The sequence below is a fragment of the Acomys russatus genome, chromosome 9, assembly GCF_903995435.1.
Source record: "Acomys russatus chromosome 9, mAcoRus1.1, whole genome shotgun sequence".
In the NCBI taxonomy this organism is placed as follows: domain Eukaryota; kingdom Metazoa; phylum Chordata; class Mammalia; order Rodentia; family Muridae; genus Acomys; species Acomys russatus.
This window is the reverse complement of record NC_067145.1, coordinates 8,712,312-8,726,171: the sequence shown is the minus strand read 5'-3', so window position 1 is coordinate 8,726,171 and position 13,860 is coordinate 8,712,312. Positions and strand designations below refer to the sequence as shown.

The 13,860-nt window shown below is 42.2% G+C and overlaps 1 protein-coding gene across 2 annotated transcripts in view; it reads left to right on the top strand.

Moving 5' to 3' along the window:
• Window positions 1-12,853, top strand: part of Cdh6 (cadherin 6) — a 134,713-nt gene extending 121,860 nt beyond the window's left edge. The window contains exons 8-12 of one of the 2 annotated variants that reach the window (XM_051150980.1): window positions 1,419-1,555; window positions 3,939-4,060; window positions 5,093-5,210; window positions 5,353-5,604; window positions 12,103-12,853. In XM_051150980.1, the coding sequence (XP_051006937.1) occupies window positions 1,419-1,555; window positions 3,939-4,060; window positions 5,093-5,210; window positions 5,353-5,604; window positions 12,103-12,593 (1,120 nt within the window). In that variant the 3' untranslated portion in view covers window positions 12,594-12,853. Of the gene's footprint in view, window positions 1-1,418; window positions 1,556-3,938; window positions 4,061-5,092; window positions 5,211-5,352; window positions 5,715-12,102 lie in introns of both variants that reach the window. The other variant, XM_051150981.1, reaches the window with a different exon arrangement.
• The last annotated feature ends 1,007 nt before the right edge of the window (window positions 12,854-13,860 follow it).

Below are 13,860 nucleotides of genomic sequence, written 5' to 3'. Positions count from 1 at the left end.
AATCCAGCACCCCGCCTCACCCCGCCCTCAGAACATCAACCACACACAGCATGAGACCAGGCACATATTCTTACGTCAAGGCTGGATGAGGCAACCTAGTGGGAAAAAAAGGAGTCTCAATAGCAGATATAATAGTCAGAGACAGCAACCCCCCACCCCCATCACTGTTAGGAGTCCCACGAGGACACCAAGTTACACAACCATAACATATATGCAGAGGACATAGATCAGAGGGCATAGGTCAGAGGGCATAGGTCAGGTCCATAGAGGCTCCCTGACCTCTATGAGTCCACTTGAGTCCTGGTCAGTTGAGTGTGCAGGCCATGTCCTTGTAGTGTCCTTGATCCCTCTAGATCCTCCAATCCATTCTCCCCCTCCTCCTCCTCAGGACTGTCCAAGATCTGCCTAATATTTGGCTGTGGGAGTCTGCGTCTGCTCCCATCTGCTTCTGGATAAAGTCTCTCTGATCTCTCTGATGACGATTATCCTAGGCTCTGGTCCCAGCACATCTCGCAGGCATGACAATCTGTAGGTCAAAGGTTTTGTGGTAGAGTTGCTTTCCCACCCCACCCCACCCCCCACTTGAGGCCTTGACTGCTTACAGCGGATGGCCGGTTCAGACTATGTGCTCCCCATTACTAGGAGTCTTGGCTAGTGTTGCCTTGCAGATTCCATGGAGTTTCCATTGCGCTAGGTTTCTACCTCACCCAATCGTTTTCTCTCTCCAGCATTCTCTCCCTTCATGCCATGTTACCTGATCCTTCCTGTTCCTATTCACCCAGGCTAAACACTTAATTTAAAAATAGAATATATGCAGGGGAAATGGTGCATGAAATGAAAGAATTAGGACTGGCTTTTGGACCCCCCCCCCCCGGAGCATACATAAAGGACAAATGGACATGGTAACCTGATTAGAATTCCAGCACACTGAAGGGAAAAACTGGGGATCCCTGCAGCAAGCTGGCTAGCCAAACCAGCCATGACAGTGACCGCTGCATTCAAGGGAGAGGACCTATCTCTGTGAATAAAAGGAAGAGCAATTGAGAAAGGCTCAACATTAACCTCTGGTGGTGGGTGAGCACATCCGCACCTATACACATACCACACACGGAGTCATGAGAAATTGAGTCGTTTCTATATAAGCTCAATCTAAGTTACATATTATAATAAGCTTGTTCTAATTGCACATTAAAAAGAAATTAGTAGTGATCTCTAAGATCACATGACTTGCCTCATAAGTGTACTATTCAACCTGATTGTAAAGATATAATTTATCAAAATATTTTGCTTAACATTACAGATACTTAAAACCACTACAGGTAGGAAGAATTAAGACAAGATATTCTTGGAGTGGCATTACGATGGGAAAAGAGCAAGTCAAGGAAAGCTTTTCTAAATTCTACTCTGTGTTTTTCTAGGTATTCTGTGGATAGACACACAGATATGGACAGGATATTCAACATTGATTCTGGAAATGGATCAATTTTTACATCGAAACTTCTCGACCGGGAAACAGTGCTGTGGCACAACATCACAGTGATAGCAACAGAGATTAGTAAGTCCAGCCTTACCAATGCTATCTCCACTGATGCGATAAGGGTCATGGTGTGAGCTTGTTCAAGCAGGGCCAAAGCTGTCCACCTCCTGTCAGTGGTCCTGCTCTATACATGTTGATTGAAAGAGCATTGCGAGATCTGCAGTGACGTTTCTTCTAAGTATGTGTTGATTGACCTGAACTAGAGAAAAACCGTGAAAGTTCTGCAATTTGGAAATAAGAACACATGTCTCGGAGCAGGAAAGGTGGCCCAGCAGGAAAAGAGCTTGCTGGGCAAGTGTGAGAACTGCACTTTAGATTTCCAAGGCTCACAAGCAGGGTGGATGGGGTGGCTGCCTGTAACCCCAACATTCAGGAGGCAGGGTGTGTCCAGGGCAAGCTGGCTATCTAGACCAGGAAAGCATTTAGCACCAGAAACATGGATAATGATGAAGGAAGACACCAAACATGAATTTGGGGCTTACACACACACACACACACACACACACACACACACACACACACGCACACGCACACACACACACACACACACACACACACACACACGGGTCTATTAAGCAAGGTGGTGGTGGTGCACATTTTTAATCCCAGCACTCAGAGGCAGAGGGAGGTGGATCTCTCTGAGTTCAAGGACAGCCAGGGCTGTCCCTGGAGAGAGAGAGAGAGAGAGAGAGAGACAGAGAGAGACAGAGAGAGAGAGAGAGACAGAGAGAGAGAGAGAGACAGAGAGAGAGAGAGAGAATAGGTGATAGATAAATAAATGATAGGTAGATAGATAGACAGATAGATATGAGGAAGCAAACAGATAGGTAAAGCCGTATATCTTCAAAATGTAGGCATTGGCCAACACCTTTTAGATATTCTTCCTAACTTTCTATAGAATTTCTATTTCAAACCTTTACCAAATTATGAGTTACAACTTATCACATTCCTATAGTCTAGAAAATTGTGCAACATAAGGCACCAAATAATCAATAAAATTTTTAGAATGAATTTTGTGGCACTCCATGTGAAATCCAACACAAAGAAAAATAGTGCCAAAAAAAGTTTTCAAATGAAATCATTTTACTCAATGGAAGCTAATGTGAACTGTGAGGCAGTGTTAGACAAGAGCACATAAAAAGGGATAATCTTTAAAATAATATTTTAGTTTTTAAAATGGGCTTTTGAAGTATAGCTCTCCTAGTTGTTTCTTTTTTTTTTTTTTTTTTTTTTTTTTTTTTTTTTTTTTTTTCCTAATTTCTGAAGTTCTAAACACTTATCTCAGCTGGATATCTGCTGTGAAATATTTCATATCAAATGGTGTATTATAGCTCCATTTTGTCAACATAACTCATGTGAAGTGTCTGATGGAGAGTGGGTGGAATAATAAACAGCCAGCGTGGGCAAAAGGAGGCACTGGCATTGACAGTGATAAGGGCACCTCATTAGATGTCTGCTAGATCAGAATTTGGATTTCAGAGTTTGTGCCAAGGGACTGGCATGGACACTAACAACCACAAACTCTTAAAGCTTTAAAATTACAAAATAATTTTCCACTGAAAAAGTCCGTTTTTCAAAACATGAAATTTAGGTTTTTTGTTTTTTTTTTTTTTTTACTAATGTAGTAATTTTTATGTGTATTTTAGGTTTATGCCAACAATTTTTCTGGTTTTAAAATTTAATGTTTCTCTAATACATTTGAAAATATGGGTGATTGAGAAGGCATAACACAATGTATGTGCAGCCACTTTCACTTTGGGAGGGTTGTGTGAGAGACTAGATGGTAGAGACCTTAAGAATGCTAGTGTCAGAACTTGTCACCCGCCTTCAACAACTCAAAATCTGGGCAGGTGTAGAACACCAGCCCTCTGTTACTCCAGAGCCTTTCTATGTGCTGTGTCATTCCCCCGGGAGCCTAGAGGTTTCCACACTGCTTACTCCTTCTCACCGGTCACGTCTGAACCTGGTACCTCTGAAAAGCCAACCCCACTCAATACAACAGCTCCGTCTCTCTCGATCCCTCTTCTTGGATTAATTTTGCCACCTGGTATAGTGTATGCTCATATGTTTAGTGTGTTTATCTCCATGTTACAATGAATACCTAAAATTCACTATATTTATTTAGCTCCTTCCCTGTCCCAGCACCCAAAATCATTACCAGCCCATATTTAGGTGTTGGATGTCCAGTAAAGTTTTATTGAGTGAACATTCAAATAGATGTGGGTTAAGTGGATGAGAGAGAGGAAACATGAGCTACCAGCTCCTGCCCCTTGGTGTACCAGAAGTCTGTCCAGGGGATTATAGTGGAAGAGTGAGAACGAGGAAGTAGCTGGCTGTTGCCTAAAGGGAAATGGTGACCCAACACCTAAATGCCTGCTCCTTTCTTTTTGGTGTGTGTCAGATAACCCAAAGCAAAGCAGCCGGGTGCCGCTTTATATCAAGGTTCTTGACGTCAATGACAACGCCCCAGAGTTTGCCGAGTTCTATGAAACCTTTGTCTGTGAAAAAGCAAAGGCAGATCAGGTGAGTGGTATCTCTTAAGGCACTTTCAGATTGGAAGTCAGACGGATTTAGAGCTAATCATTGAGGTGATACACACAGCAGAGGGCTCATCTTGAATTATCTATGAAGTGGATGCCAAGGATATTAATACCGTAAATAACAACCCGGATGAAAGTTTAACTTGCCTAAGAGAACAAATAGTTTTTAAGAACTGGAGGTTCATCAGTCTCCAAGACTGATGCAAATTCCAAATCAGTCTTAAGTTTTCATTAAAATAGATTAGTCACAGTGTTGCTGGAATAAAATCTTTATTGGTGAACAGATAGCTTAATTTGCATATGTACTTGAAAATAATAACTAGAACATATTATCCAATTGCCTATAATTCACAGCTTTACTTATTTACATTGCCCATCTGTAAAGTAATACAAATTCATGAATGTTTTATTGCTTTACCTATTTGTCAGCCACCTGAAATAGGTCTTTGCAGCCTGTGACAGAGAAATTATGCTACACTTTATGAAAACGGAAGTGCGCTATGAAAGTACAGGGGAAGCAGAAAGCTGAAGTTACTATTTTTTTTTAACATTAGTTTTCTTTATAATTTTTTCACAAGTCACTAACCTATGAGCGTAAGATGGTAATTAGGCTGTCCAGCACACTTGTGTTTTGTTAAGTTGCAATGTTCCTGGTGATCTTTGAGACATTTTAGCAGTGCTTCTCAGCCCAGGTGAGTTTGTCCATGGGGATAGCTTGCAATGTCTGGAGACCATTCAGCTTGTCACAACATAGGAGGGGACCCCTGGTGTATAGCAGAGCGAGTGCAGGGTGAATACCACACAGTTTGCAGAGTGGATCCCACAGCAAAGAAGCAGCCATGGCTCCATGGTTTTCTAATACACCAGCCTGTTGAATGGAATGCATTGATTGTTTTTAAGAACAATCATTTTTCACTAAGTTACAAACTATAAAATTAAGCAATTTCCTGAAAAACTGTAAGAAACACTTTTGGGTCATGAAACCTTTATGACAACCTTATGATTCCTATTTTAGCTGATTCAGACCCTGCGCGCTGTTGACAAGGATGACCCTTACAGTGGACACCAGTTCTCCTTCTCTTTGGCCCCAGAAGCAGCCAGTGGCTCAAATTTTACTATACAAGACAACAAAGGTAAGTGGGTGTCTTACCTTCCTTTTATTCACATCCCTATAGGACTGAATCTCAATCTCCATCCATATATCTATGCATCAAAACCTATTCAGTGCGTGATGTATTATCCACACACACTCACCATTATGCTTTCTGATTCCAGACAACACCGCAGGGATCCTAACTCGGAAAAATGGCTATAACAGACATGAGATGAGCATCTATCTCCTGCCTGTGGTCATTTCAGACAACGACTACCCAGTCCAAAGCAGCACTGGGACAGTGACTGTCCGGGTCTGTGCATGTGACCACCATGGAAACATGCAGTCCTGCCACGCCGAGGCCCTCATCCACCCCACGGGGCTGAGCACAGGGGCTCTGGTGGCTATCCTCCTGTGCATCGTGATCCTACTAGGTAAACTGCTTCTCCCTGCATCCTATCTCCCCTTGGTGAGGGGCACACACTGTTACTGTGACACTCTAGATTTTTCCGCCTCCCCCAGTAAGGCATACAGCCTCCTCTAGGTGAGTAGAGTCATACGCTGAGAATCTGTGTTGTTCAAACATGAACTCATTTTTTGCTTTTTTAAAAAAAAAAATAGCTTTGAAGAATAAACAGATGTGATATGTGCCCATGCCTTGGCTTGCCCAGGGGACCATTTCACCAAAAGAATATGTTGTCTATCATATTGAAATGCATCTTGGGAGGGGAATTAGAAAGCAATATATATATATATACCATGTTTGTTCCATTTGTTTCCCATATTTAACTTGGCAAGCATTGGTAGATTTTGAAGAATACAAGTCATGCAGCATTGGACATCTGACAAAAGCCCCTTCTATAAAGGTGACACTTAAGATCAACCGAAAACTGGAGCAAGAATATGGTGACTTTTCTTCTATCTCACATAGGAAGAAATAAAACTATGGCATTTTCCTTAATAAAACAAACTCATTTTGAGCTACACAATGGAATAACTACCCACTTAGCATCGCTTTCTGGTTGACACATATGTCATGTCTATAATGTTTCAGACTGTTAGTAAATAACTCCCATCAATCTGGATCCCAAAGAGACAAATGTTATAAAAAGGAAAGCCAAGATCGGTTATGGCTTGGATACGAAGTCTTCTTCCAACAGCTCATGTGTTAGAGCTATCGTGCCCAGCTGGTGGCACAACTGGGAGGAAACTGGAACAGGGATTGCTAACTTCATCAAATGATCAACACACTGATGAGTTCACAGTTGAGTGGGCTGTTAGGATGTGGGGCTCAGTGGAAGGACTGATGTTGCCTGGCACACCTTTGAAGGATATACCTGATCCCTGGACCCTGTCTCTCATTCTGTCCCTTGGCCACCATGAGATGAGCTGCCTCTTCCATCACATGCCCCGCCACCATGATGCTTTGCCTCATCACACTCTCAGCAGCAGATCCAGGTGACCATGGCCTGGCCTCTCTGGATCCACAAGCCAAGTACATCTTTCCCCCATTAAGATGTTTCTCTTAGGAATGTTCTCAAAGAAATAGAAGCCAACACAAAGTCTAGCAAAGATATAGATGGTGCTTTTTCTTCCAATCAACTGATTAAGCCAAAAACCCTGAAATCAAAAAGCTTAACAAGCCTTTGACTATTACTCAAGTTAAAAAAAAAAAAAAAAATCAAATATCAGCTAATGTAACCCTTCCAAAACTGAGAAAGGGGGGCTGAAGAGATGACTCCGTAGTTAAGAGCACTGGCTGCTCTTCCAGAGGACCCAGGTTGGAGTCCCAGCACCTACGCGCCAGGTCTCAAAGCCGTCCAACATCCTCAACGGAACCAGGCATGCACGTGGTACACAGACACGCATGGAGACAAAATGCACATGGAAATAGTATAAACACAATAATATTTTGAGAAATAAAAACAAGATTTGGCTTTACAGTCTCACCTATACAGTTTTTTAAAAAAAAATCAAAGTTCAACACACACCCGCAGTCACAGAACTGGAAAGGTGAAAAAATAAAGATCAAAGATTCAAAGTCATCCTTAGCTACAGGGTCAGTTCGTGCCTGCCTAAGATCCATGAGACCCTCTCTAAAAAGCAAACAAGAAAGCATTAGGCCACATTACACAGGAGAAAACGTAGCCTAATAACGAAGCCTGGAGAGCAATAGAGAAGCAAAGAGGGACCTGCATTTCTACAAGAAGGACACTTCTCATTGCTGACCGATGCTGTCAATCACACCAGAAGACCAGAAACTCAGCTGCCGAACCATGATCCACCTCTCAAGCAAGATTTGAACAGAGCGTTTTATGATTGGCATATCAGTGTCCCTAACGCTGTGCATCTGTAAAAGCTGAAGGAAGAGTCCAGATGACCTGGGGCGGGGTGGGGGGGGGGGGGGGGGGGCGGGGCTGTGCTGATGGAAGGAGGGGCAGCTGTTGTCTGCTTGCCCTTCTTCCTCTCTGTAGTAAGGTTGTCCTTTTTTGCATTTTTAATCGTTTCTTAAGGGTAACATCTGAAGCAATGTGTGTCCTCAGGACTTCTTCATACACATGTGTCCTCACACGTCACTCTGAATCTCACCCTTCCCTGCTGCCCTCTCGGTCCCCCAGCTGGCCACCTTCTGCTTTCTTCCATACGTTCAGTTCAATACCCTCCTCCTCCCCTCTCATCAGACCTTTTCTACTTTGTAACCTACACTCCTACACCTAGGTAACCCCACACATATAAATACATGCACATATTTGTATGCACATATAATGTTAGTCTAGGTTTCTTATGTAGAAGAAAATACAGGATTAATTCTTTGACTTATTTCAAGTAACATAATGATTTATAGCTCCATCAATTTCCCCACAAATGTCATGATTTCATTCTTGTTTGTGGCTGAGTAAAATCCCATTGTGTATATGTATCACATTTTCTTCACTCATCTATTTAGACATCTAGGCTGGCTCCATTTCCTGGAAATTGTGTATAAAGCAGCAATAACTATGGATGTGCGAGTGTCTCTGTGACATGCTAACGTACAGACCTTCAGGCACCAATCCATTTTCTCTTCTCTACTTTCTTCCTTCTAACTAACTCATTTTATCTCCCCTTTTCACTTTTTTTTTCTCTGCAATAAATTCACTGTCTCTTCATTATTCTTAATTGGCTTCAGTGCCTCCCACACCTTGTCTAGTGTTTTGGGAATTCTGTACATAATTTTTTGAAAGAAGAAAATGAGATTTAGCTTAACTAGGTTCACACCATAGACTGAATGCTGCTCAAGGTGCTTTACAACTGTTTTTCCTGTTCCTCAAGCCTCCCTGGGATGTACTTATATGCAGCTTCAATATTAAAGCTGAGGCGGCAGGATATGAAGGAAGTCATGTGGCCAAGTCACACATGTGACAGACGGTAGAGCTCAGTTCTATCCCCAGGTTTTTCATTCTAGGTTGGTGTAGTCCCGTACCATTCCCTAGTTTCCCTGAGAGCTACTGGAAGGCAGAGCAATGCCCAGGCTTAAAGAGACATCAGACTTAAAGTAGGAGCATTGGAGAGATTCAAGGCAGACCTGAGAGGCTGCCAGAGAAAGGAAGCCACACTAATACAGGAGGAAATCTGGTACAAAAGTGGGCCTGGCCTCGTGGTGTAGTTTGGGAATAGCGCACTCGCCCACCACACAGAAGTCCACAGGTGACTCACAGGCATCTAGTGTTTTGCTCAAAGAAAACAATAAGAAGCACTCAAACAAAAGTTAGAGAGTGTGTAGGGGAGGAGCTGGAGGGTAGGGGACTTGGAATGGATTTGACCTAACATGTTACATGCATGTATGAATATTAAATAAAATATTTGAAGCATCCCAACAATAAGTACATGTAATCTATATAGCAATTTAGAGTTTTGCAATTTTGTCACACTTAATTCATTCCTCTTGACCACTCTGGACATTGTATTATTGCATTGTATTGTATCCATCTGACAGAGCAGAGAATGGGCTTTGAGAAGTCTATTATTAAAGCTCATTTAGATCTGCTAGTTCTATAATGGTATTGGGGCATGAATCTGACCATCCCCCTCCCTCCTCCCATCCGTGAAATCTTGCTTCTGTCCTCTGGCCTGAGGAGCACTGGGAAAGAGGAGACCAGTCCCCAGCAAAGGCACTTCACAGATGAATCCTAAACGCCTCTGTCGCAGCCCAGTCCCCATTTACAGAAGTCAGGTTTCATGAAGATCACCCATTAAGACATCACCGTACATCGGGCTACTGAAAGATGTAGCTAGGAGAATTAAACTGTGAATGAACGCTGAGCACCTATGGCTTTTGATTATGCCCTCTCTCACTTCTCACTGAGTCTATAATTTCAGATGAACATAGGACTGAAATGACAAAATCTGAGTCCTTTAATCTGGAGAATGAGGGAGTACTACTAAGTGCTTGCTGTCTTGCCTGTAATGACAGAAAGAATTTGTGTACGTTACAGTTGGATTGTCTAAGGACGAATGGCTGGGGTCCATCCTCCAATCCCTAGCGTTATCCTTACTTACATACATCCTGTTTTGCAAATCCATGCCACTTCACACTGGAAAGTAGCATAGAAGAAAGGTCAGGGTAAGTCCTGAAGGTCTCCAAGCCCCACCAATGTGGAGCTAAGAGCTCATCAATGCCACCAAGGTCCCTTGGGACATAGCTCTTTCCTACTCCTCTCCTTGGTTCCTTCTGGCCCAACCACCGAGACTCGTGGCTGTTCCTCGAACACTACAGGCACAGAACTACCTAGGGGCCTTCCGGTACCTGTTTTCCCCTTTGCCAGAGAGCACCTTGGATAGCTCCCTCAGTCTTTCCTGAAATGATGCCCAGCCCCTGGAGCAAATAGGGAAGCCTTCCCCACCCTCCTTGCCCTCCTCTGCTTTTTCGTGTTTGCCTTGCACTTAACGGCCTCAAATAATTTCGTGCCTTGTTCTACGTGTTTTGTTTTGTTTGGTTTGGTTTTGTTTTGTTTTGTTTTGTTTCTGTCTCCATCCAACAGTCCCCACACATCTGCCCATGCTCCCAGGCAGGGCTTTTCATCCACAAGCTTTACTGCTAGAACCTAGAACTGTACCTGGCACAAAGCAGACACTGCATAATCATTTACTGAATGATCGCTGTGAGTTCGAGGCCAGCCTGGTCTACAAAGTGAGTCTAGGACAGCCAAGGCTACACAGAGAAACACTCAAAAAAAAAAAAAAAAAAGAAAGAAAGAAAGAAATGAATGAATGAATGAATGGATACCCTGGGTGAATGAGACAACAGAGGGGTCAGGATACTCTCTGACAAAAACAAGGAGTGTGCACAGTTACACAGGCACATACTTGAAATGGCAAATTGCATTTCCGTAGGAAAGAGCCAGCCATCCCAATATGCTTCCAGCACAGCAGGTAAGAGTGTAACCTTTTTAGTCTGGTGGACCTGGATTTGAATTCCTGCTGCATGTGACGTCCCTAGGCCTCAATTTACTATTTGATAAACTGGGTTCTTAACTATGGTTCCGACTATGAAGGACTATTATGATGATTAAATGGGATTGATTGTGAAATGCACTTAGCACAGCAATTGGTACTGAGAAATCTCTCTCTAGAGAGCCAAGTATTAATACAATTAATGTCTGAAAGGATAATATACAGACAAGTGAGCGTGCAAATCTATTCATTAGGAGGAAGATGCACTTGCCTCCTAAATCTTGTTGCAAGAATTCAATTCTCACCGCTTACAAAAACTGGACTGTGTAGTGGGCAAAATGGAAAGGAGACGGTGCTAGTGATCCCTGTAGTAAATGCCACTGGAAAAACATGGCCTGGGAATACATTTTCTGTGGTGGATAGCCATTTACTCTTTAAGCTGTTGCTATGTTTTCATTTTCCACCCATAGGTACATTTGTAGGTAGATGTGTCTCTCTACAGGCATCTAGCTTTGTTCTACCAACCAGCTGTGAAGAAAGATCAGATGCCGTTTAAACATAATTCTTGCTTTGCCTCTAATTTGAGCCAGAAGTGTGTGTATATATATGTATATATATATATATATATATATATATATATATATATATGTATATATATATATATATATATACACACACACACCTGTAAAAAAGACATTCTGGCCAACAAACTTGTGGGACATAAATCTTTGAAAAGTGAAATCTCACATAAATATGTTTGTTTGTTTAACTCAAATACAAATCATATGGAAAATGTATCTGGCCTATTTAACTGGCTGAGCTTGAGGTCCAGACTCACTTTTGGAATCTGGGTCTCTCCAGGTTTCATCTGTACTAATTTTTTTTATGTGGGAAGGTATGCAAACATTCACATCTCTGTTTGGGATTTTAAACTAATTTTACACTTTTCTTGGGTTGGGGGTGGAGGAAGGCACAGTGCAATAGTTATTTTAGATGTGGAGTTATGCAAAGTCTTCAACACATCCCAAAGGTGCCAGCCTTTTCTTTATAACCAGTTTTGGAGCATTTTTAGGTGCTTGGCATAATTTCCACTTTTCTTGCAGTGCTTTCTCTGTGGCTCCGTTTTTTATTTATTTATTTATTTTTATTATTATTATTATTATTATTATTATTATTATTATTATTATTATTATTATTATCATTATTATTTTCCTACCTTGAAAGTAGTTTGCATTTTCAAAGGGAAAAAAGAAAGAAGTACTGACAAAATATGACGATATTTTATCCCCTTGTTAAAATATAGCCTTCTTTAAAATACTCCATCCCGGGGTCCTGATCTGATTACAGATGGAGACAAGTTCATCCTTAGTGCTGGGGAAAGTTGAGCCTGCATTTTCAAGTGAACTTTTAAAGCTGCAGGTTGGAGCAGTGTATCTTCCCGACGTTAATTGGGTGGCAAATTAACTTTCCTTCCCTTCTGTTTTGCTTTCTGCTTCCAGTGACAGTGGTGCTGTTCGCAGCTCTGAGGCGGCAGCGAAAGAAAGAGCCTTTGATCATTTCCAAAGAGGACATCAGAGATAACATTGTTAGTTACAACGACGAAGGTGGCGGAGAGGAAGACACCCAGGCCTTTGATATCGGAACCCTGAGGAACCCCGAAGCCATGGAGGACAGCAAATCGCGCAGGGACATTGTGCCTGAAGCTCTTTTTCTACCGCGACGGACTCCAACAGCTCGCGACAACACCGATGTCAGAGATTTCATTAACCAAAGGTTAAAGGAAAATGACACAGACCCAACAGCCCCTCCCTACGACTCCTTGGCCACCTATGCCTACGAAGGCACCGGCTCGGTGGCCGACTCCCTCAGCTCACTCGAGTCAGTGACCACAGATGGAGACCAAGATTATGACTATTTGAGTGACTGGGGCCCTCGGTTCAAAAAGCTGGCAGACATGTACGGAGGGATGGATAGTGACAAAGATTCCTAACCTGTTGCCTTTTTCATTTTCCAAGACGACACTGGAATATGTGAAGTGGCTATTCCTTTCTATTTATCCACTCTTCCGTGAGGGGTTCTCTGTTGTACCCGTTCCAAAAGTCCATGGCTGCAGTTCGTGCGGATCCAATGTTAGAGACTTTTTTTCTAGTACACTTTTATGAGCTTCCAAGAGGCAAAATTTTTATTTTTTAGTTCGTGCAGTTAACCAAGTTAGCCCAGCAGGCACACGGGGAGAGGAGGGAACAGCGTTTTTTTTCCTTTGTTCTCTTATGGCAGGTTGGCCACACGTTCCTTACTGCTGGCCTGGACTCCATTTTTGTACATGGCCTTTGGTCAGCCAAATGCTACAACTGTGCATTTCACATGCTAATGGGAGAAGGGATCATACTTTAATGATAAAAATATAGTTTTAGCATAAAAGAAAAAAAAAAGGAAGGAACAATTTGGGCATTGTCCTTGGTCTGTCAGCTCTCGAGGAGATAACTGGCTATGGAAGGGTGTGTGAGGGTGTATGTGTGTCAAAGTGGCATCTGGGGCATCCTGTCTGTGCTGGAAGAGGTGTTTCTGGCACCAACAACTACTCATAAAAATCAAAGCCTTCTGTGTGTTAAGATGATCTGGAAGCAAATCAAATAGTAACATTCAAAGACAGAAACAAACAAACAAAACAAGGCAGTGTGCCTTGACACTCATGATTTGTTGCATGTGAGAAAGGTCACCATCACACCAAACGAAGGGAAAAGGACAAATAGCTTTTTAAAAAAAAAAAAAATTAACAAAGGAAATATTTGGCAAATTTCAAAGGTTTGTGCCACCAACTGTATCACAGATCCCTGAGGGTTTTTTTTTTTTTCAACTATCAGTAAACAAATGAGAAATAAGTCTAATCATATAAAAGTTCTTGAGAAAATTCCTGAGGCAAATATTAACTCTTTGTCTGTAGTTGTTGTCACTATTATCCTACTATACCTGAGAGTAGCAGTGTGAAGTACAGTAATTCATATTCTTCAAATGCATCTTATATAATTAACTTGACTTAGTAGGTTAGATCAAATATCCCACCTGAAGTCCGAAGGGAAGGTTAGACCCAGCCACACGTGACCCTAACCCCTGCCCTTTGCCTTAGAAGACATCCGTATAGTTTCACTCCAACAAGGGAGATAAATGAACGGCACTGAGATCCTGGCAAAAAACTGCATTTCATGTTTCTGAAATGCTCACGAAAGAAGAGCTTGGACTTCCTTCAGCAAGAGTGC